At 48.2% G+C, this 24705-nt stretch overlaps 1 protein-coding gene across 1 annotated transcript in view; it reads right to left on the reverse strand.

Annotated features, from left to right (window-relative positions):
* The window catches only part of SEMA5B (semaphorin 5B), a 221771-nt gene that overhangs the window by 156315 nt on the left and 40751 nt on the right, over positions 1-24705 (reverse strand). Inside the window, exons 5-6 of the mRNA XM_073635242.1 lie at positions 17960-18173; positions 15349-15634 (exon numbers count right to left, since the gene is read on the reverse strand). Coding sequence (XP_073491343.1) covers positions 15349-15634; positions 17960-18173 — 500 coding nt within the window. The remainder of the gene's footprint in view (positions 1-15348; positions 15635-17959; positions 18174-24705) is intronic.

The following is a 24705-nucleotide window of genomic DNA, read 5'->3' on the forward strand; positions in this document are numbered from 1 at the left end:
AAGCTGTACATGAAATGTCCGTCTCCCCACACACACAAAGGAGGGCCAGCCTTATAAGTGAACGCCAAATGCGGCATTAAACAGAGTCCTGTCACAGTCTCCGCCAATAAGCCCCACTTTAATTTCTGGCTTTTCACATCACTAACACGATGGGACAAAGAGCTCCTGTCACCAGGCCACAAAACCGGCTCGTGTCATGACACATGGCGCTATTACAGAACAATAAGAAATGTTTATTTCTGGCCCGCGCTCCTGTTCTGCGTCTGATTGAGCGCTGACATGGTGAGCGATCGCCTGAGTAAACCACCTGATATTAAGGTCTACAAACCTTACACAAAGCAGATGAGTGACATCTCTGCCGGGGCTGACAATCAGCCACTTGAAAGTTCTCCTTTCTGTTATAACTAAGCTGTGATTACCCCTCTATAACGGGGGCGGATCTGTACCCAGCACTTGGCGTGGACAGTTGGTGTAATATAAGATTTACAGAATAAAATCAAACTGGACCTATTTTCATGTTAAGCATATCAGATGCCTACACCCATAAACCCAGCCACAGATATGGGAGATCTCTGATGCCTACACACATAAACCCAGTCACAGATATGTGGGACCTTTGATGCCGACACCTATAAACCCAGCCACAGATATGGGGGACCTCTGATGCCTACAGCCATAAATTCAGCCACAGATATGGGGGACCTCCAATGCCCACACCAATAAACCCAACCACAGATATGGGGGACCTCTGATGCCTACAGCAATAAATTCAGCCACAAATATGGGGGACCTCCAATTCCTACACCCATTATACCCAACCACAGATATGGGGGACCTCCAATGTTTACACCAATAAACCTATCCACAGATATGGAGAACCTCTGATTTCTCAAACCCATAATCTCAGCCACAGATAGGGAGTACCTTCAATGCCTAAATCTATAAACGCAGCCACGGATATGGAAGACCTCTGATGCTTACACCCATAAACCCAGTCACAGATATGGGGGACCTCTGATGCCTACACCCATAAACCCAGTCACAGATATGTGGGACCTTTGATGCCAACACCTATAAACCCAGCCACAGATATGGAGGGAGGACCTCTGATACCTATACCCATAAACCCAGGCACATATTTGGGGGGCCTCTGATGCCTACACTACAAAAGCCAGCCACAGATATGGAGAACCTCTAATGCTCACACCCATAATCTCAGCCACAGATAGGAAGTACCATCAATGCCTACACCCATAAACCCAGCCACAGATATGGGGGACCTCTGATGCCTACAGCAATAAATTCAGCCACAGATATGGGGGACCTCCAATGCCCACACCAATAAACCCAACCACAGATATGGGGATCCTCTGATGCCTGCAGCAAAAAATTCAGCCACAGATATGGGGGACCTCCAAATTCTACACCCATAAACCCAACCACAGATATGGGGGACCTCCAATGTTTACACCAATAAACCCATCTACGGATATGGAGAACCTTTGATTTCTCACACCCATAATCTCAGCCACAGATAGGGAGTACCTTCAATGCCTAAATCTATAAACCCAGCCACGGATATGGAAGACCTCTGATGTCTACACCAATAAATCCAGCCACAGATATGGGGGACCTCTGATGTCTACACCAATAAATCCAGCCACAGATATGGGGGACCTCTGATGCTTACACCCATAAACCCAGCCACAGATATGGAGGACCTCTGATGTCCTACACCAATAAATCCAGCCACAGATATGGAGGACTTCTGATGTCTACAATAAACCCAGCCATAGATATGGAGAACCTATGGTGCTCGCACCCATAATCTCAGTCACAGATATGGAGTGCCTCCAGTGCCTACACCCATAAGCCTGTAATCGCTACTATTTTTGACTAATTCAACTTGCTGCTAAAAAACCCTTTGGGAGAATCATCCCATTTTGCAACATTCTCTGGGGTGTGCAGCCCCACTACCACTCATGCGTGTTTTTCTATTTTCACACCTATAAGCCTAGCCTTAGACATGGGTGACATTACCTTACCACTGTGGCAGTTCATAGAAACATTGCTAAGGCCCAACTAGTACACACCTCAGACCACAAGTGATGTGAGCGACATGGTTAATTCAACACGCATTTCTGTTTACTGTGGTCACTTAAAATAGCTGCTGATGGGTTTCTATTGGCTACTGAACTACGCCTTCCTGAACAATCCTGTATGAGCCTAACATAAAACGGGCCCCCACCCATCAACACCCCAGTGGTGGTGGTGTTGTTCTTCTCTTTAGCAGTCAGAGCACTTGTCCTGTGTACGATATATAATATTTTCCTGTGTTTTGGAGATTACCATGACAACTACCTCTGAATCGCTGTTAGGGGAGGCCGACAACTATTTTTTATGTCCCAGCGAGGCCAATTTTCAGCAATGCGTATCGGATACGATAGGGCGATACGGGCAGCGGCCTCATTTTACACAATTGTAAATCAGGAGAAGTTGTTTGTACATTGGAACCCCTGGCATGATTCGCACTGCAGCTCAAGCTGAAGAAAACCCCCCCTGACACACCAACGCGGCTCCTAATGAGCGCGCCGCTCAACATCGTAAACCCGAATACGACCGCTCAGGCCCGCGGCTCGCTCACCGCTATTTGTACACTTTTTTTTATATAACCCATCAAAAACGTCGGCTGCCATCTCTGGGTGTCAAAATAAAAGAATGCGAGAGGCGCATAACAAACAGAAAACACATCTGAAAAATACAAGAAGAGCTTGAAGCCGGATCGAACTTTCATCTAAATCAGCCGAATGCATTAAACCAAAAGGTGAGTAAAGTCTTACAGTTGGTTTTCTTTAAAAAAAAGCAGCCATAGCTTCAGAAGAAAAGCCTGTCCCCTTCCTCTCCGAGGAAGCAGTGGTCTCTCTGCAGAGGTTCAGCACATCCCCACTGAGCCAGAACTGGAGCTTTCCAATCAGTAAAGCTCATGCTACCTGATAATTAGAGAGCTCTGACTTAGTCTTAGCCTAGTGTCTCATTTGTCAGATATCTCCTCTACATGGTCTGGTGACCAGAGGCAGCTCTCAAATTAGGCGGTCGCCTAAGGCCTTGCACTCACAGGGGCCTCGCGGCTGCCTAATTTACCTGTTCTCAATCACTGAAATTGACGCCGGCGGCTCAGCCTACCCCCACTGGGACTCTGTGGCCCAGGAGCTGACGGGCAAATCGGATACTGCCCGCAGCCTGAGGAATAGCGGCCTCATCAGGGAGCGTCCCAGTCCGTGGGGCCTCATGTGTAAGTTTTGTCTAAGGCCTCACAAAGCCTAGAGCCACCTCTGCTAGTGTCCCTATGGCGGTGGTCCTTATTACAAATAACTAATGTACAATTCGTTTCATTCCAAATTTGTTCATTCGTAATTATCCAAATTAACGAAAACCCGTTTAACAAATTTTTCCGAATATTCGTAAACTTGAAAATTTGTAAATTCATAAATTTGGAAATTCGAAAACCTGAAAATTCGAAAATCTGAATTAATAACTTAACTATTACTAACTATTAAATGATAGGTATTGGAATTTCCTTTCAAATTTGTCTGTTAGTGAAAATAACGAATACGAATTTCCGAGTTATCCGAAATAACGAATGCCGCATCTAAACAAATGGAACATAACAAATTATTAATAATAAATAACAATAATAAAAAAACGTTTTATTATTATTATTTATTATTAATTTGTTTTCGTTCCATTAGTTTAGATTATTTTCACTAACAGACAAATTTGAAAGGAAATTCCAATCCCTATCATTTAATACTTATTATTAGTTAGTTATTCTTTCGAATTTTCACATTTTCGAATTTCTGAATTTTTACATTTCCAAACTTTCAAATTTACGAATTGCGGTCATAACGAATGACAGAAAAAAACAAAACAAAAAGAAAACGAATTAACTAATTTTTCGGCAGTGCACATGTATAATAACTAACTCTTCCATCGTCCTAAGGGCTCCTTCACACGTGTGGTTGAGGGGCAAGCAAAGCTGGGTCATGTGACAGCTGGATATCACATAAGAAAAAGGTACTTAGATATCCGCCGCACGCTGATATATACGTCCTAACTTTGATGGGGTATATCGTTGTTATGGCAGCAGCTAGCTGCCATAATCCCGGTATCCTCTTGTTCGGGCAGCAGTCCGGTTTCAGATAAAACTGGTCTCTGTGGCAGATTCGCAGCGAGATCACTTTTATCGGCGGTGGAAGAGGGCACCCCCCCTCCCGCCGCGCTTCGGTGCCCTCCACCGCTCACTGGATCCGACGGCGGCGATCGGATCTTCACCCTTGCTGGCCATGGAGAAGAGTGAGGAGAGGATGGCCCCCACCCGTCTCCATAACAATGCAGGGCGGAAGAGACGTCAAAACATCACTTCCGCCCATAAGCTCTTAAAGAGCCATTTAAAAAAAAAAATTTTTTTAAATGATAATTTTTTTAAGGCCACTAGATGATACAGGATGTTCTGGGGTTCATGGGAGTCACATCACATATGTGGGTACATTGGGGGTCACTAGATGATACAGGATGTTCTGGGGTTCATGGGAGTCACATCACATATGTGGGTACATTGGGGGTCACTAGATGATACAGGATGTTCTGGGGTTCATGGGAGCCACATCACATATAGGGGTACATTGGGGGTCACTAGATGAAACATGATGTTCTGGGGTTCATGGGAGTCATTACATTCCTATCACATATAGGGGCATTTTGGGGTCACTAGATGACACAGAATGTTCTGGGGCACGTGGGATTCATATCACATATAGGAACACATTGGGGTCACTAAATGATACAGGATGCTATGGGGTGCACTGGAGTTACAGGGCACACAGAAGTACATTGGGGGGGATTACTAGATGTCACAGGATGGTTTGGGGGTGCAATGGAGTCATAGTGCGCACGGGGATGCACTGGGGTCATTAGATGGCACAGGATGTTCTGGGGTTCATGGGATTCATTCATATCACATATAGGGGCACATTGGACAGTCCAGGTGATGGCGGGATCGTGCCTCAGGGTCAGTAGAGGGGACTGTCGGTGGAGTTTAGGAGGCCAGACAACAGTGGAGCATGCCAGAGACTGTGGGGGGAGACAGGCGTCATGGATGTTGGGGGTATTGGGGTACATCGGAGTCATAGGGCACACAGGACATGATGACACAGGACATTGTGGGGTTCATGGGAGTCATAAAGGGGCACATCGGGGTCACTGGAAGACACAGGATGCTCTGGGGTTCATTGGAGTCATTACAGTCATATAACATATTGGGGCATTTTGGGGTCACTAGATGACACAGGATGTTCTGGGGTTCATATCACATGATATAGGGGCACATTGGGGTCACTAGATGATGCAGGATGTTCTGGGGTTCATGGGAGTCATATCACAAATAAGGGTATTTTGGGGTAACTAGATGACACAGGATGTTTTAGGGTTCATATCACATATAGGCAGGGCTTTTTTTCTCAAACAATAGGTGGTCGAACTCAACCACGACCCCCCCATAACCCCTCCCCCACATACACCTTCCAAATTTACATCAAATAGTGGGTGTGGTCAGTCAAATTTCACAAACAGAAGGAGGGTCTTAAATGGGGCATTAAATACCAGGATTGCATTACATTCAGAGTGCAGAGTTCAGGGGGGTTTCACACAGAAACCGGACTTCTGTGTTTACAAGTGTTTGTTGTGAGCAGCCCCCACCCCCCACCCCATACGGTCTGAGCCACCAAGTTCCACCTGAAAAAAAGCCCTGCATATAGGATGCTCTGAGGTTCGTGGGAGTCATATCACATTTAGAGGAATGTTGGGGTTACTAGATGCTACAGGATGCTACGGGGTGTAGTGGTGTCACAAGGCAAACAGGAGTACATTAGGGGGTCACTAGATGTCACAGGATTTTTTTGGGGTGCAATGGAGTCATAGAGCACACAGGGGTGCACTGGGGTCACTGGATGTTCTGGGGTTTATAAGATTCATATCACACATAGGGGCACATTGGGGTCACTAGATGACACAGGATGTTCTGGGGTTTATGGGAGTCATATAAGGACACATTGGGGTCACTAGATGACACAGGATGTTCTGGGGTTTATGGTAGTCATATCATATATAAGGACACATTGGGGTCACTAGATGACACAGGATGTTCTGGGGTTTATGGGAGTCATATCATATATAAGGACACATTGGGGTCACTAGATGCTACAGGATGCTATGGGGCATGGGCATACACAGGTAGGGGCAAGGGGGGTCAAGTGCCCCCCCACCCCACCCCCTGGAATCAGCAAGGTGTCTGTACATAGACACTGGTGTCCATGAGCAGTCCTTGCAGGCGCGGCGGGGAGGAGAGGGGGCTCCAGTATGGTCATAACACTCAGGAGAAGCTCTTCAGCAACTTGCCCAGCTGCCACACTACCCCATACTCTGACCCTGGTCACCAGAGCTCACCCCAGGCCAGCTAAGAAGTTCCTGAATCAAGCCATGGAAGCTGCCATTAAGGCGAAGTGCTAAATTATAATTGTAGAACAAGCTGGGTTAGTGCCGGCTTGTTCTGTGTCATGGTCTGTCTGTAATCAGTGCAGATTACTGTTTAATTGCCAGTATCCAGCAACTCTGATAAGACCCCAGACAGGACAATTCTACTACTTCCCAGGCTCATTACAAATCTGGAATGGACATTTTTAAGGCTACATGTCTTGATTGCAAAGGAGGCGAGAGTCTGCAAGAATTCATTTCTGACCAAGCATGCGATCGGTTATATATCCTTTGAGGTCTGTTACAAAATGTCTAAAAATTTCTCTCTCAGTGTAAATCATTTTGGGCATTCTGTATGTAGCTGCCAATTTAGGCTACCTAAAGACACCTAAAATTTAGCGCAGTTTGGCATCTTCGCCCCGGTCACCAGATAACCTTGTCCCGGCACTGGCAGCGTTGCAAGGTCAGTGTCAGTGGGCACAATAGGAGACAGTAGCATTTGTATGGCCAAAATAGGAGTTATACAGTATGGACAGAATATCATCTTATATATGCTATTGTGCCTATACAGATGCTGTTGCGTAACAAGAAATCACAGGGCCCCATAGCAAAATGTTGTATGGCCCCCCAGCCTGCAAACAGCCCCCCCCCCAGTCGTCACAGAATGTCACAGAATTTTTGGGGTGCAATGGAGTCTTAGAGCACACAGGATGTTCTGGGGTTTATGGGAGTCATATTATATATAGGGACACAATGGGGTCACTAGATGACACAGGATGTTCTGGGGTTTATGGGAGTCATATTATATATAGGGACACACTGGGGTCACTAGATGCTACAGGATGCTATGGGGTACACACAGTTGTGTCACAGGGCACACAGGAGTACATTGGAGGGGTCACTAGATGTCACAGGATGTTTTGGGGTGAAATGGAGTCATAAGACGCACTGGGGTCACTAGACACAGGATGTTCTGGGGTTCATGGGATTCATATGACATATAGGGGCACATTGGGGTCACTAGATGGCACAGGATGTACTGGGGTGCACTGGAGTCATGGGGTGCACAGAGGCACACTGAGGTCACAAGATGCCAGAGAATGCTCTGGGGTGTACTGGAGTCACGGGGTACACTTGGGTGCCTTGTGGTCACAAGATGTCACAGGATGTTTTGGGGTGCAACTGAGTCAAAGGGCACACAGAGGTTTATTGGGGTCACTAGATGACAGGATATTTTGGGGTCCAAGGAAGTCATATCACATATAGGGTCACATTGGGGTCACCAGATGAAGCAGGATGTTCTGGGGTGCACTGGATATATATATATATATATATATATATATATATATATATATATATATATCTCCAGTCCTTACCTGTAGCATGTCCTTAGTCTCTGACCATCTCCCTCAGCAGGTTTTCAGCTACATTTGCTGAATATTATGTGGGGGCCCTGGGGATGTAGAGGGCCACAGTTGAGGTCCCCTCTAGTAAGTTGGCCATCACCAAACAGATGCCTTCTATACGTCTCGTGATTTATATTCAGTTGGTAACGATTGCAGTAGAGAGATTCCTTGCTAGGTGATCAAACTACTCCACACAGACGTATCCGCCCCTTTGCTGCCAATCTATCTTTAATATCAATCGAAAAATCGATCAACATGCCATTTCTTCACATAATCAATCTGTACCTACCATAAATTCTCTGACAGCGCAGACTTTACATACAATCGATAAGGAATGATCAATACATTCCCAGACTGGCCGATCGATGTGTCTTGATTGGTTCTTTACGTTATTGGCTGGGTACTGCGTCTCATGGGTTCAGTCCTAATGCGATTCGATCCGTTTGGTCGCATCGATTGGTGGATCATATCGGTATGTAGAATAAGCCTCAGCCCAACCTCCAAAACTGACCCATGCCGAGACACATGCCGAATCGTTGGTTTACTGCACACAATACTGCCACTGTTTCCGATGAGCCGATGGCGTATTCCGTAAGCATTAAAAAAAAATGAAAGTATTATTTTTGTAGCTTTTTTTTTTTTTTGTTCTGAGAGTAGTACGTGGTTAAAAGCACTGAAAATGCGTCTGAATGAAGAGCAGAGCCCCGGCCTCGAGATGTTGAATAAAATCCACCTACACAACACAATCCAGCTTCATAAAACCGCCAAGCAATCAATGGAACAAAAATGCGCTCCGTCCTAATGAATGCGACTTCCGGGGGGACAAAACGAACAACACTGAGAGATGTTTAAAAAAGCAAAAAACGAACAAACGCTTTTTCGGGCTTAAGTGCACTTGAAAACTTCAGGGCATGGAAGTCTATGGGGCACTAATGGGCAGACAGGGCATTTTACCCTCCTGTGCCCCTTCCCTGACCTACCCCCCCCCCCCACATACTCACCTCCGCAGCAGCCATTCCTGTGCTTGGTTACATCCATTGCTGCATCTTTCATTGTCCTGACCACGTCTGCCCATTAGTGCCCCATAGAATTCTATAGGGCTGTGTGCAAGGCCGGAGATGGGCCAATAGATGTCTATGGGGCACTTATGTTCAGACACATTGTTCTAGCCTTCCCCTTCCCCTGACCTAACCCCCACCCCCGCCATACTCGCAGCAGCGGCTTCTATTCTTGTTTATATCAATCACAGCAGGTCTCATTGCCCTGGCTGCGTCCGCCCATTAGTGCCCCATAGACTTCTATTGGGTTGTGTCCAAGGCCGGAGATGGTCAGAGACAGGCCAACAGAAGTCTATGGGGCACTAAAGCACAGACACAGTGTTATTGTGCCCCTTCCCCTGACCTAACCTAAGACCCCCCCCCCCCCCAACATACTCACTTCCGAAACAGCCGTTCCTGTGCTTGTCTACATCCAGAGCCCCAAGTCTCACTGTCCTGGCCACGTCTGCCCATTAGTGCCCCATAGACTTCCATAGGGTTTTGTCCAAGGCCGCAGATGGTCAGAGACGGTCCCATGGAAGTCTATAGGGCACTTATGTGCAGAGGCGGTATTTTATCCTTTGTGCCCCTTTCGTTGACCTAACCTAACCCCCACCCCCATACTCACCTCCACAGCAGCCATTCCTGTGCTTGTTTGCATCCATTGCTGCTTCTTTCTTTGTCCTGGCCGCGGCTGCCCATTAGTACCCCATAGAATTCTATAGGGTTGTGTCCAAGGCCGGAGATGGTCAGAGACAGGCCAACAGAAGTCTATGGGGCACTAAAGCACAGACACAGTGTTATTGTGCCCCTTCCCCTGACCTAACCTAAGACCCCCCCCCCCCAACATACTCACCTCCGAAACAGCCGTTCCTGTGCTTGTCTACATCCAGAGCCCCAAGTCTCACTGTCCTGGCTGAGTCTGCCCATCAGTGCCCCATAGATTTCTATAGGGTTGTGTCCAAGGCCAGAGATGGTCAGAGACAGGCCAACAGAAGTCTATGGGGCACTAAAGCACAGACACAGTGTTATATCCTATGTTCCCCCTCCCCTGACATAACCTAAGACCCCCCCCCCCCCCAAAACATACTCACATCTGCAACAGCCATTCCTGTGCTTGTCTACATCCAGAGCCCCAAGTCTCACTGTCCTGGCCGCGTCTGCCCATCAGTGCCCCATAGACTTCTATAGGGTTTTGTCCAAGGCCGCAGATGGTCAGAGACGGTCCCATGGAAGTCTATAGGGCACTTATGTGCAGAGGCGGTATTTTATCCTTTGTGCCCCTTTCGTTGACCTAACCTAACCCCCACCCCCATACTCACCTCCACAGCAGCCATTCCTGTGCTTGTTTGCATCCATTGCTGCTTCTTTCTTTGTCCTGGCCGCGTCTGCCCATTAGTACCCCATAGAATTCTATAGGGTTGTGTCCAAAGCAGAGATGGGCCAATAGATGTCAATGGGGCACTTATGTGCGGACACAGTGTTCTAGCCTTTGTGCCCCTTCCCCTGACCTAACCCCCCCATACTTGCAGCAGTGGCTTCTATTCTTGTTTACATTAATCACAGCAGGTCTCACTGTCCTGGCCGTGTCTGCCCATTAGTGCCCCATAGACTTCTATAGGGTTGTGTCCAAGGCCAGAGATGGTCAGAGACAGGCCAATAGAAGTCTATGGGGCACTAATGCGCAGACACAGTGTTATATCCATTGTGCCCCTTCCCCTGACCTAACCTAAGACCCCCCCCAACATACTCACCTCCGCAATAGCCATTCCTGTGCTTGTCTACATCCAGAGCCCCAAGTCTCACCATCCTGGCCGCGTCTGCCCATAAGTGCCCCATAGACTTCTATAGGGTTGTGTCCAAGATGGAGATGGTCAGAGACGGTCCCATGGAAGTCTATAGGGCATTTATGTGCAGAGGCGGTATTTTATCCTTTGTTCCCCTTCCGCTGACCTAACCTAACCCACCCCCATACTCACCTCCACAGCAGCCATTCCTGTGCTTGTTTACATTCAGCGCCGCAAGTCTCACTGTCCTGGCCGCGTCTGTCCCATAGAAGTATATTGAGCTGTGATGCACAAGGGCACTCAAGACAGTGAAGATTTCAGAGCCAGATGTTTTGTTTCAAATGGCACTTTATGCATTGACATACCTCCCTAAACCCAGTCTGTCCCAACCACATGGTCAACTGCACCATCCACAGGCAGCTTCACTCTTCAATAAGACACAGAAGTTGAATCCAACACAATTTTACTTCAGCTACAGTGCCTTGAAAAAGTATTCATACCCCTTGAAATTTTCCGCATTTTGTCATGTTACAACCAAAAACATGAATTTATTTTATTGGGATTTTATGTGATAGACCAACACAAAGTGGAACATTGTGGAGAAGATTAAAGCAGGGTTAGGTTGTAAGAAAATCTCCCAAGCTTTGAACATCTCACGGAGCTCTGTTCAATCCATCATCAGAAAATGGAAAGAGTATGGCACAACTGCAACCCTACCAAGACATGGCCGTCCACCTAAACTGACCGGCCGGGCAAGGAGAGCATTCATCAGAGAAGAGCCAAGAGGTCCATGGTAACTCTGGAGGAGCTGCAGAGATCCACAGCTCAGGTGGGAGAATCTGTCCACAGGACAACTATTAGTCGTGTTCTCCACAAATCTGCCCTTTATGGAAGAGTGACAAGAAGAAAGACATTGGTGAAAGAAAGTCATAAGAAGTCCTGTTTGTAGTTTGTGAGAAGCCATGTGGAGGACACAGCAAACATGTGGAAGAAGGTGCTCTGGTCAGATGAGACCAAAATTCAAAGTTTTGGCCTAAAAGTAAAACGCTATGTGTGGGGGGGAAACTAACACTGCACATCACCCTGAACACACCATCCCCAACTGTGAAACATGGTGGTGGCAGCATCATGTGGTGGGGATGCTTTTCTTCAGCAGGGACAGGGAAGCTGATCAGAGTTGATGGGAAGATGGATGGAGCCAAATACAGGACAATCTCAGAAGAAAACCTGTTAGAGTCTGCAAAAGACTTGAGACTGGGGCGGAGGTTCACCTTCCAGCAGGACAACAACCCGAAACATCCAGCCAGAGCTACAATGGAATGGTTTAGATCAAAGCATATTCATGTGTTAGAATGCTCCAGTCACAGTCCAGACCTAAATCACATTGAGAATCTGTGGCAAGACTTGAAAATTGCTGTTCACAGACGCTCTCCATCCAATCTGACAGAGCTTGAGATATTTTACAAAGAAGAATGGGCAGAAATGTCCTCTCTAGATGTGCAAAGTTGGTAGAGACATCCCCAAAAAGACTTGTAGTGAAAGGGGGTTCTACAAAGTATTGACTCCGGGGGGAACCATACAAATGCCCCCCCACACTTTTCATATATTTATTTGTATCATTTTCCTTCCACTTCACAATTATGTGACACTTTGTGTTGGTCCATCACATAAAATCCCAATAAAATACATTTATGTTTTTGGTTGTAACATGACAAAATGTGGGAAAACTCAAGGGGTATGAATACTTTTTCAAGGCACTGTAATTGCAGTACAGAGGATGTTTTCCAGTCTTTTAAAATGTAGGAAGACGATGACTTTCCAAAATCCCTTCTCTGCAAATAACTCACACACTCACTAAGGGAAAGAAGTGGGGAGGGTCTAGCTGGATTGAACTAACTAGTCTTAAACAGGAGGGGAGGAGGAAGATACCAAAATCACATAGTAAACAGTGGCCCAAACCCACCATTAGATGTCATCATCCACAGGCAGCTAAACTATACAATAAGACACAAAAGTTAAATCCAATGCAATTTTACTTTAGAACTAATTGCAGTACAGACTATGTCTTTCCAGTCTTTGAAGTGTAAGAAGACAATGACTTTCCCGAGCCCCGTCTCTGCAAAGAACCAACACTGACTGAGGGAACGTGTTAAAGAGATTTTTAACCCTTTCACCCCCCCATTTTATTTTTAAAACCCCTACCTACCTGGTGGTGAGTTCTGCTAAGTTTAGATACTCATCCACTCAGCGGATCCAACCGAGATCCTCTTCTTTTCTGGCAGTGCTTGGTCATGTTTTACTGTGATGTCATTGACAGGCAGCCGACACCCCTCCCGGTGATGGGACACTAGGACCACCCCCTCCTCGTTTCCTAAATGAAAGGCCTATACCTCCTGGGATATGTGATGTGCTTATCCCAGGAGGCCAAGGGGGTAGAGATACACCGATATATGGGGCAAAAATAGGGTTATCGGTGTTTTGCCAGTAGAAAAAAAAAGGGTGCCGATGATTATATTCATTTAAATTCATGATATTATTTAAAAAGTCAAACATAATACAATATACAGTATCTCACAAAAGTAAGTACACCCCTCAGTCACATTTTTGTAAATCTTTTCTTCTATCTTTTCATGTGACAACACTGAAGAAATGACACTTGTCTACAATGTAAAGTAGTGAGTGTACAGCTTGTATAACAGTGTAAATTTGCTGTCCCCTCAAAATAACTCAACACACTGCATCAAATTGGTCTGCATGGCTGTCATCCCAGAAGGAAGCCTCTTCTAAAGATGATGTACAAGAAAGTCCGCAAACAGTTTGCTGAAGACAAGCAGACTAAGGACATGGATTACTGGAACCATGTCCTGTGGTCTGATGAGACCAAGATAAACTTATTTGGTTCAGATGGTGACAAGCGTGTGTGGCGGCAACCAGGTGAGGAGGACAAAGACAAGTGTGTCTTGTCTACAGTCAAGCATGGTGGTGGGAGTGTCATGGTCTGGGGCTGCATGAGTGCTGCCGGCACTGGGGGGCTACAGATCATTGAGGGAACTATGAATGCCAACATGTACTGTGATATACTGAAGCAGAGCATGATCCCCTCCCTTCAGAGACTGGACCGCAGGGCAGTATTCCAACATGATAACCACCCCAAACACACCTCCAAGACCACCACTGCCTTGGTAAAGAAGCTGAGGGTAAAGGTGATGGACTGGCCAAGCATGTCTCCAGACCTAAACCCTATTGATCATCTGTAGGACATCCTCAAATGGAAGGTGGAGGAGCGCAAGGTCTCTAACATCCACCAGCTCCGTGATGTCATCATGGAGGAGGGGAAGAGGACTCCAGTGACAACCTGTGAAGCTCTGGTGACCTCCATGTCCAAGAGGGTTAAGGCTGGAAAATAATGGTGGCCACACAAAATATTGACACTTTGGGCCCAATTTGGACATTTTCACTTAGGGGTGTACTGACTTTTGTTGCCAGCGGTTTAGACATTAATGGCTGTGTGTTGAGTTATTTTGAGGGGACAGCAAATTTACACTGTTATACAAGCTGTACACTCACTACTTTACATTGTAGCAAAGTGTCATTTCTTCAGTGTTTCGACCCATGTGGTCTTCTTCAGGGGGGTTGGTTTGCTATAAAGAAGAAGACCACATGGGTCGAAACGCGTTGGGACATCATCACAACAAACCAATGATATGTGATGTTGTAATTTTGTGTTTGCATTTCTGTAATGTGGAATGTTTTTGTTATCCCCTAACCAGAGTCTACTTTTTTAACGGCAACATACCATTGACCTCTACGTGTTCCCAAATAAAATACTTTTATACAATTCCCTTTGAATTTGCTTGTATTGCTGCCTGAAAGCCCCCTGGGGGAACCTTCCCATATTACATGATTTGTTTTGGGGTGTGCAGCCTCTATACCTCTCCTATATGTGTCTTTCCCATGCTATAAAAATAATATAAATGAATGCAGATCTATATTAATACACCCTTAAAAATATATTTTTTTAAATACAGACAATGTAGGAAACTGGATTTAATCCGGCACCAAACTCTTGCAGTCCCTGTACAGCAGGGCTCAGGCTGGGGGAGAAAGAAGCAGCACAAGGAGTCAGATCTGTTGTGCTGAAGAGAGAGCAGAGTGGTGAAGAGATGAGCTCATCAGTCTGCTGCTTCTCCTCTCATTGTCCAATCACACGCTTTGGGAGGGACAAGACCGGTGTCACTAAACTGCAGAAGAGGAAGATCAGGTCTAGTTGCCTGCCATACAGGGCTGTGTGTTGTGTGGTAGAGCTGTGTAAATCCCAGGTCTGGATGGACAGGAACACAAATCCTTTGCCAGGTGTATATTGAGCGCTCTGTCCCGAAGAAGACCCATTTGTAGGCCATAATGGTCTGTGTTTAAGGAATTGGCTTCCTCTGCTGCACAGACCATGCTGGGACTTGTAGTTCCCCTACCACAAACTCCAGCCGAAAAAGAGAGACTGTAATTCAGAATAGAATGTGTTGGAAGGGTTTGGGTGGACCCTTAGCTCACCCTCATTGGTGTAGAGCACTCAGGGCGGGGCTCGGTACTCACACGTTGGTGGTGAAGACACCATAGATGAGGTCCTGCTCCTGGAGAAGGAAGGTGCTCTGCAGCTCGTTGTAGTAGAAGGGGATCTCTCCCGAGCGGGAGCAGTTCAGCCTCGCCTTCATGAACGTCGTCCAGGTGTCCTCCAGCAGAAAACGGCCCCCAAAGTCGTTCTTACAGACCCTCGCCACCCGCGAGTACACCGTCTTGCCGCAGTCGTGCTCCACCGCGTTCTCCCGGAAGAAGAAGTAGGTGAACAGGCCGATGTCGTAGGCGGCCACAAAATTGGGTTCTGAAAGAAACAGGCAGCGAGTTTAGGGGACCTTATTTTTTTTCCTCCTGCCACAAAAAAAACTTTCACTATTCCGGGTATTTCAGTCAAGGTCGGTCCTAACCCTCTCCTGCTTCCTGGCCTCTCTTTTTGGTCAATGAGGACCAGCTATTACATTGAAGGATCCAGAGTCACCTTCTCCAATTATTCTGGTGAACTTTGCCACCAGGACAGAAAGTGATGGAAATTCCAAAAATGTATACAGTTATCTAAACGTTTACAGTTGCCACCAAAACAGGAAGTGAGGGGGCATCTTCCGATGGGGACACCTGTTCCAGTGACAACCTTTACCCCAACATTTGTCAGAAGCTCAAGCTGTCAAAATGATAGTTGGTAGTTGCTGTGTAAATGCAAAAGCAGTAGAAGCTGCAGCTGTCACATAAATGGACTCTGACACAGTGTTTATAAACATAGTAAAGACAGGAGAAAGAGAGATACAAAGTAACATTGTTTATAAACATTGTTCAGACAGGAGATAGAGATACAAAGTAACATTGTTTATAAACATTGATCAGACAGTTGAGAGAGAGAGAGAGAGAGAGAGAGAGATACAAAGTAAGATTGTTTATAAACATTGATCAGACAGGAGAGAGATACAAAGTAACATTGTTTATAAACATTGACCAGACAGGAGATAGAGAGATACAAAGTAACATTGTTTATAAATATTTCTCAGATAGGAGTTAGAGAGATACAAAGTAACATTGTTTATAAACATTGATCAGACAGGAGATAGAGAGATACAAAGTAACATTGTTTATAAACATTGATCCGACAGGAGATAGAGAGATACAAAGTAACATTGTTTATAAACATTGATCCGACAGGAGATAGAGAGATACAAAGCACCTATTAATGACCAGGACTTTTTTCCGCTATTCAACACTGTGCTACTTTAACTGGCAATTGCGCGCAACACTGTACCCAAATGACATTTTTATATTTTTTCCACAGAACTAGAGCTTTCTTTTAGTGGGATTTGATCACCATTGGGGGTTTTTTAATTTTTTTATTATATAAATGAAAAAAGGGAAAAAATGTAGAAAAAAAAAAACCAAACAATATTTTTTTACCTTCTGTTATAAATCGTCTCCAATAAAATCAAATGTCTTCATAAATTTTGGCCAAAATGTATTCTGCTACATTTCTTTAATATAAGAAAATCCCAATAAGTGAATATTGATTATATTGATTGGTTTGTGTGAAAGTTGTAGAGTCTCCAAACTATATAAACTGGAATTTCCGCAGCTTTAGAGACTATACTAGTAATGGTGATGATCAGCGGTGTAGACCCCTTTCACACTGGGGCGGTGCGGGCGTTAGCGGTAAAGCGGTGCTAGTTTTTACCGGCGCTTTACCGCTGTTATGGCGGCGCTTTTCGACCGCTAGTGGGACGCTTTTACCCCCCGATAGCTGCTGAGAGAAGGGTTAATAGCGCCCGCTTTGCTGAGCTGTCGAAGCGCTTCGGCAGCGTTGCTCATTCATTTCAATGGGCAGGGGGGCGGTTTAGGAGCGCTGTATACGCCCCGCACCTCCAACGCCCCAAAGATGCTGCTTGCAGGACTTTTTCCCTGTCCTGCAAGCGCACCGCCCCGGTGTGAACGCACTTGGGCTTTTCACACTTGGGTGGCTTGAGAGGCGCTTTTCAGAAGTTATTTTTAGCGCTAAAACGCCTGAAAAGCACCGCAGTGTGAAAGGGGTCTTATAGTGGGACTGTGATAGTGTGGCGGACAATCTGGTGCTAACTGACGCTGGTAGGGAGTGACACTAACTGACACTGATGTTGCTAGTGATTATAATGTATTAGTGACACTAATGGGTGACAGAGGTGATCAGAAGGGCAATCAAGGGGTTAACTGTGTGCATAACAAAGTGTAAGTAGGTGTGCAGATTTTGCTCACAGGATGTGGCTGTGATTTGGCGCATTGCACCGCTCCCCCCTTTTTTTTTGTTTGTACAAACTTTATTCAAAGCGTACAAAACATACACTTCATTTACTGCAATGTCGGGGCGTCATGCTCCACTGCCTGAGATTGCAGAGCAATTTGGGTCGCTGCGCTGCGATAAAATGTCTGCAGCATGCCTGCTGGGACACACAGGAAACAATAATTTTCCATTTGTCCCTGCGGTGACAGGTGTTTTACCATGCGGTACCCCCTTGCGGTAGAACGTCTTGTCCCCGCACATAGTGTGAATTGGCCCCTTAAGGCTCAGAGTCCTTCCTGACCGTCCAATCAGAATCCGATCCTTGCCCCCCGGGTGACAGGTACTCTTTAATGAGCTCACCGTTCAGCCACTTGGAGTTGTACTGCGCGGTGCGGAGCGGAGGGACGCTCCCCAGGCTGCGGTAGATGGCCGGGTCCCGGCCGGAGAAGTCGATGACGGTGGCGGCGTACAGCTCGCCCCTGGATGTGATGACGGCGGTGGAATTGTGGCGAGGGTCGTACGGGCAACGCGCTACACCGTTTATCTTCTCAATGACTCGGCTGATGTTCCCCACCTGAAATAAAGCAGAAAACAGATTGTTGGACAATCCAAAGCTCATGAGGCTCCTCCTCGGCAACAACAGAGACCCCACCCTCACCCTAATGGGCAACAGTGGCGGCTGGTGCTCAAAATTTTTTTTTGGGGAGGGGGGCGCAAAGGAAATGAAAAATTCTGAAAAAAACAAAAACATCAATGGCAGCCACTGTGCCCATCATATGCAGCCAACTGTGCCCATCATATGCAGCCAACTGTGCCCATCATATGCAGCCAACTGTGCCCATCATATGCAGCCACTGTGCCCATCACATGCAGCCAACTGTGCCCATCATGTGCAGCCACTGTGCCCATCATATGCAGCCACTGTGCCCATCATATGCAGCCACTGTGTCCATCATATGCAGCCCACTGTGCCCATCATATGCAGCCCACTGTGCCCATCATATGCAGCCCACTGTGCCCATCATATGCAGCCCACTGTGCCCATCACAAGCAGCCAACTGTGCCCATCACATGCAGCCAACTGTGCCCATCACATGCAGCCAACTGTGCCCATCATATGCAGCCACTGTGCCCATCATATGCAGCCCACTGTGCCCATCATATGCAGCCCACTGTGCCCATCATATGCAGCCAACTGTGCCCATCATATGCAGCCAACTGTGCCCATCATATGCAGCCACTGTGCCCATCACATGCAGCCAACTGTGCCCATCATGTGCAGCCACTGTGCCCATCACAAGCAGCCAACTGTGCCTATCATATGCAGCCACTGTGCCCATCATATGCAGCCACTGTGCCCATCATATGCAGCCCACTGTGCCCATCATATGCAGCCCACTGTGCCCATCATATGCAGCCCACTGTGCCCATCATATGCAGCCACTGTGCCCATCATATGCAGCCACTGTGCCCATCATATGCAGCCAACTGTGCCCATCATATGCAGCCAACTGTGCCCATCATATGCAGCCAACTGTGCCCATCATATGCAGTCAACTGTGCCCATCATATGCAGCCAACAGTTCCCAAAATATGCAGCCACTGTGCACAGCAAACAGACTGAAACAAAAACATTCAATGGCAGCCACTGTGACATTAAATGCAGACAACTGTGCCCATCACATGTAGCCACTGTGCCAATCATATGCAGCCAACTGTGCCCATCATATGCAGCCAACTGTGCCCATCACATGCAGCCAACTGTGCCCATCATATGCAGCCAACTGTGCCCATCATATGCAGCCACTGTGCCCATCATATGCAGCCCACTGTGCCCATCATATGCAGCCAACTATGCCCCCCCCCCGCCCGATTGCCCGCCGTCTGCCCGGCACTTACCCCATCATGGTGGTGGGTAACCCAGCGGGTGACAGCGGCGAGCTGTGGGACGGGTAGTGTGGGTCAGACGATGGCCCCTGCGTCTCTTCTTCCTGTTCTGCTAGGCGGCCAATGGGATCGCCTCTGCCTTTAGCCAATCAGGTGATCGGTATTAGATCCGCGCCTCCTGATTAGCCGAGAGGCGGTTCAGTGTTATGCCGCGTACACACGGTCGGATTTTCGTCTACAAAAGTCCGACGGACGCCGACGGACAATCCGATGGTGGTGTGGGCTTCCCCGGACTTTCAGCGGACTTTTTCAGCCACAAAATCTGACGGACTTTGATTTGCTTTCAAATCTTTACGTCGTAACTCCCGCCGGACCCAGAAATCCGCTCGTCTGTATGCTAGTCCGACGGACAAAAAACCCACGCTAGGGCAGCTATTGGCTACTGGCTATCAACTTCCCTATTTTAGTCCGGTGTACGTCATCACGTACGAATCCGTTGGACTTTTGTGTGATCGTATGTAGGCAAGTCCGTTCATTAGAAAGTCCGCCGCAAGTCCGCCAAAAGTCCGTCGAAAGTCTGTCAGACAGGCTGTTGGACTTTTGTAGCCGAAAAGTCCGGCCGTGTGTATGCGGCATTAGAACAGTGAATATTCATTCGCTGTTCTAACACACCTGGGTGGACTGCGAGCGCAATGCTCAGCAATCGCAGTTCACCTTTTTTGAAGCCTATTAGAGCCTATGGCTCCAATCAGGTGCTTCAAAACCCCCCCCCCCGATCCCCCACCCCCTCCGCCGCTGGAATTCAGACGTCCGAAACGGGGCCAGATACCTGAATAGGGGGGGGCTACAGCAGCCATGGATAGATCTATCCATACTACACATAGGGGGTGGCTGGAGAGAGGGGGCGGCGCCCATGCGCCCTTAATGGACGCACCGCCGCTGCAAATCTGACCACACATGTTACAATCTTCTTTAGATTTACCAACAACCATATAGTGGAAGGACCGGCCTGACTGAATACACATTGACTGGATTGTTTAAATTCCCACACAGGATTAGTGAATCTAAAGGAGATTGTACAATCAGATTGTGATGGCCAAATTGACATTATCTACACATTTGCTGCACATTGCCTCAGTAATATTTTAGTAAGTTTTCTTCCTTTCATTGTTCTGTACATCATTGTGCACAGGCCCCACCCACCAGTGCCAGGACAAGGTACCAATCTGCCCCCGACGGTTGAAATCTCCCCCTCCCAGCATAAATCTTTGGTCCCCCCATCCCCCAAGTTTTCCAAGCACAAATCTCCCCCCCCCCCGCATCCCAAAATTCCCCTCCTAGCACAATTCTCCTCCCCCCTCCGCCATATCACCTCTTCCAACCTCATACCCCCAAATCCCCCCCCCCCCCCTCCTGGCACAAATCCACTTCCCCCATCTCTCCTCCCAACACTAATCCCCCCCCCTAAAAAAAAAATCTTCTCCTAGCACAAATACATCCCACCTAGTACAAATCCTCTTCCCTTGCGTGCCCCCCCCCCCCCCCAAAAAAAAGAAGTTCCCCTCCTAGCACAATTCTCCCCCCCCCCCTCCGACATATCACCTCTTCCAACCTCATACCCCCAAATCCCCCCTCCTGGCAAAAATCCACTTCCCCCATCTCTCCTCTTAACACCAATCCCCCCCCCCCCCCAAAAAAAAAAATCCTCTCCTAGCACAAATACATCCCAGCTAGTACAAATCCTCTTCCCTTGCACCCCCCCCCCCCCAAAAAAAAAATCCTCTCCTAGTACAAATGCCCCCCAATCACCCCAACAAGTACAAATCCCACCCCCCCCCCCAAAAAAAATGTCCCCTCCTAGCACAATCCTCCTCCCCCCCTCCGCCATATCACCTTTTCCAACCCCCAAACCCCCCAAATCCCCCCCTCCTAGCACAAAGCCTCTCCCCTCATTCCCCCTCCCAACACAAATCCCCAAAACACCACTACTAGCCTACGAACACAAATTTGCCCTCCTAGCACAAATACAGTACCCCCAATCATCTCTACAAGCACAAATTCCACCCCCCACTGCCCCCCACCAAAAAATGTCCCCTCCTAGCACAATTCTCCTCTGCCATATTACCTCTTCCAAGCCCAAACCCAGCCGAATCCCCCTCCTAGGACAAATCCTCTTCCCCCCTCCCAACACAAATTACCCTACAACACCACTACTAGCACACAAAACCACGTTTTCCCTCCTAGAACAATACTTACCCCCTGATGCCCCCCCCCCCAAATTCCCCCCCCCAATATCCTGGCATCCCCCCCCCCACCTCACATGATACCACAGGGCTCAGGGATGCCGCCTCTCCTGCTCCCCGCCCCGGCCCTGTCACCCACATTTTAAGGTTTTTAAGTTTACTCTGCTCAGATTTTACCTTCCCTGGTTCTTCTTTCCCCCCTTTATACAATTCTAAAAAAAAAAAAAAAATTCAGTTTTCATTGCATACTTTATTTTAGTCACAGTGATGTCATCACCGGGCCTCTGTACTTATCTATGCAATTCAGGCAGATCATGGCTAGTGGGCGGGGCCGGCAGGGGGGCTGTACATAGCTTCCTGAAAACATCACAGCACCCCCCCCCTCCCCACCTCAGTACCCCCTCTCAAGAACCCCCAGTACTCATGCAAGCAGTGGGAGGAGTTATCTCATAATGGGTGGGGTCTGGAGATGTGGGTGTTCCTAGGCCGGCAGCATTTGCATAAGCAACGCCCACATGTGACACTGAGCCTTCATTTTTTTAAAGGAATAAAATCCAGTAAATGAAAGGGGTGGGCCAGGGGGAGTCACACTGGGGGGGGAGGGGGGGGCCTCTATCTGACTTACTGTGGGGGTCCAGTACACTTTCCTATGATAGTAGACAGGGGGTCCTCGGGGTTCAAATAATGCAAATCTGGCACCTCCGATGGGATAAGTTTTTGCACCAATCACAGGAGGGGGAGGGATTGGATTTTAGGAGTACCGTTGCCAGGATTGCAAAAAGAAATGTATATATATATATTTGTATTATAGAAAGTGGCAGCGAGCTTCTGACTGTAACATAAAGATCCAATTTGTGAATGTTACATTGTATGTCATGTGCTCAGGAAATCAATGTATCCATTTGTAACAAAACTTCTTCATATTGTTATTAAACTTTTCCCGGAACCCCCCCCCCCTCCCGCAGAGCCCCCCCCCCCCGTTCTGTAAGCGAGCCGCCGCCCCTCTTGTGCCAGGAGAGCCGAGGAATGTGCGAATCGCTGCAATCTCGCTTCACGCTCTCTGGCTGGCGCCGACTCAAGAACGATCGCTCAGGTGGTGCAACGCCCTTAAAGTGACCCCGTACCGCCCAGAGCGGAGGGGGGGGGGCGCGGCTCCAGCAGGAAAATCTGCCAACTCTCCTCCCCGGGGCCACAAAGGGTTTAATATCCTTTTATATGGAAAGGCTCCCCCCCTCCCCCCCATGTGCGGTGACGATAGCGAATATTCTTATCGGTGATCTGTTTATGCTGCGTAGGGGGGGGGGGGGGGGGGGGGGCGATGAACGTTTAAATGGATGCAGCTGTTTTGTCAGAAATACGCAGAAGACGAGCGCAGACAGAGCTTTCCGTGTTCTCAACCAGAAGTTCCCAACCTCATTCCTCAAGTTCCCCCAACAGGCCATGTTTGCAGGTTTTCCTTCATCTTTCACAGGTGCTTTAAATCAGAGCCCGTGGCTTGGTATATTGGAGAGCTGTTATATCAAAGAGAAATTCCCAAAACATGGTCTGTTGGGGGTACTTGAGGGCCGAGGCTGAGAACCACCAATCTGAGCGACTCGAGGACCTTCAAGAGAGGCGAGAAATGTTCCTGCAAAGTCCCCGATCACCCCCCCTCATCGCTCGCCCCGACCTCATCCAACATCATATCAAAGGCAAAGTCCCCGATCACCTCCCCTCATCGCTCGCCCCGACCTCATCCCACATCAAATCAAAGGCAAAGTCCCCGATCACCTCCCCTCATTGCCCGCCCTGACCTCATCCAACATCATATCAAAGGCAAAGTCCCGGATCACCTCCCCTCATCGCTCGCCCCGACCTCATCCGACATCAAATCAAAGGCAAAGTCCCCGATCACCTCCCCTCATCGCTCGCCCCGACCTCCTCCGACATCAAATCAAAGGCAAAGTCCCCGATCACCCCCCCTCATCGCTCACCCCGACCTCCTCCGACATCAAATCGAAGGCAAAGTCCCCAATCACCTCCCCTCATCGCCCGCCCCGACCTCATCCCACATCAAATCAAAGGCAAAGTCCCCGATCACCTCCCCTCATCGCCCGCCCCGACCTCCTCCAACATCAAATCAAAGGCAAAGTCCTCGATCACCTCCCCTCATCGCCCACCCCGACCTCATCCGACATCATATCAAAGGCAAAGTCCCCGATCACCTCCCCTCATCGCTCGCCCCGACCTCATCCAACATCATATCAAAGGCAAAGTCCCCGATCACCTCCCCTCATCGCCCGCCCCGACCTCCTCCAACATCAAATCAAAGGCAAAGTCCCCGATCACCTCCCCTCATCGCTCGCCCCGACCTCCTCTGACATCAAATCAAAGGCAAAGTCCCCGATCACCTCCCCTCATCGCTCGCCCCGACCTCCTCCAACATCAAACCAAAGGCAAAGTCCCCAATCACCTCCCCTCATCGCCCGCCCCGACCTCATCCCACATCAAATCAAAGGCAAAGTCCCCGATCACCTCCCCTCATCGCCCGCCCCGACCTCATCCCACATCAAATCAAAGGCAAAGTCCCCGATCACCTCCCCTCATCGCCCGCCCCGACCTCCTCCAACATCAAATCAAAGGCAAAGTCCCCGATCACCCTCCCTCATCGCCCGCCCCGACCTCCTCCAACATCAAATCAAAGGCAAAGTCCCCGATCACCTCCCCTCATCGCCCGCCCCGACCTCATCCCACATCAAATCAAAGGCAAAGTCCCCGATCACCTCCCCTCATCGCCCGCCCCGACCTCCTCCAACATCAAATCAAAGGCAAAGTCCCCGATCACCCTCCCTCATCGCCCGCCCCGACCTCCTCCAACATCAAATCAAAGGCAAAGTCCCCGATCACCCTCCCTCATCGCCCGCCCCGACCTCCTCCAACATCAAATCAAAGGCAAAGTCCCCGATCACCTCCCCTCATCGCTCGCCCCGACCTCAT

The sequence above is a fragment of the Aquarana catesbeiana genome, linkage group LG06, assembly GCF_042186555.1.
Source record: "Aquarana catesbeiana isolate 2022-GZ linkage group LG06, ASM4218655v1, whole genome shotgun sequence".
NCBI lineage: Eukaryota > Metazoa > Chordata > Amphibia > Anura > Ranidae > Aquarana > Aquarana catesbeiana.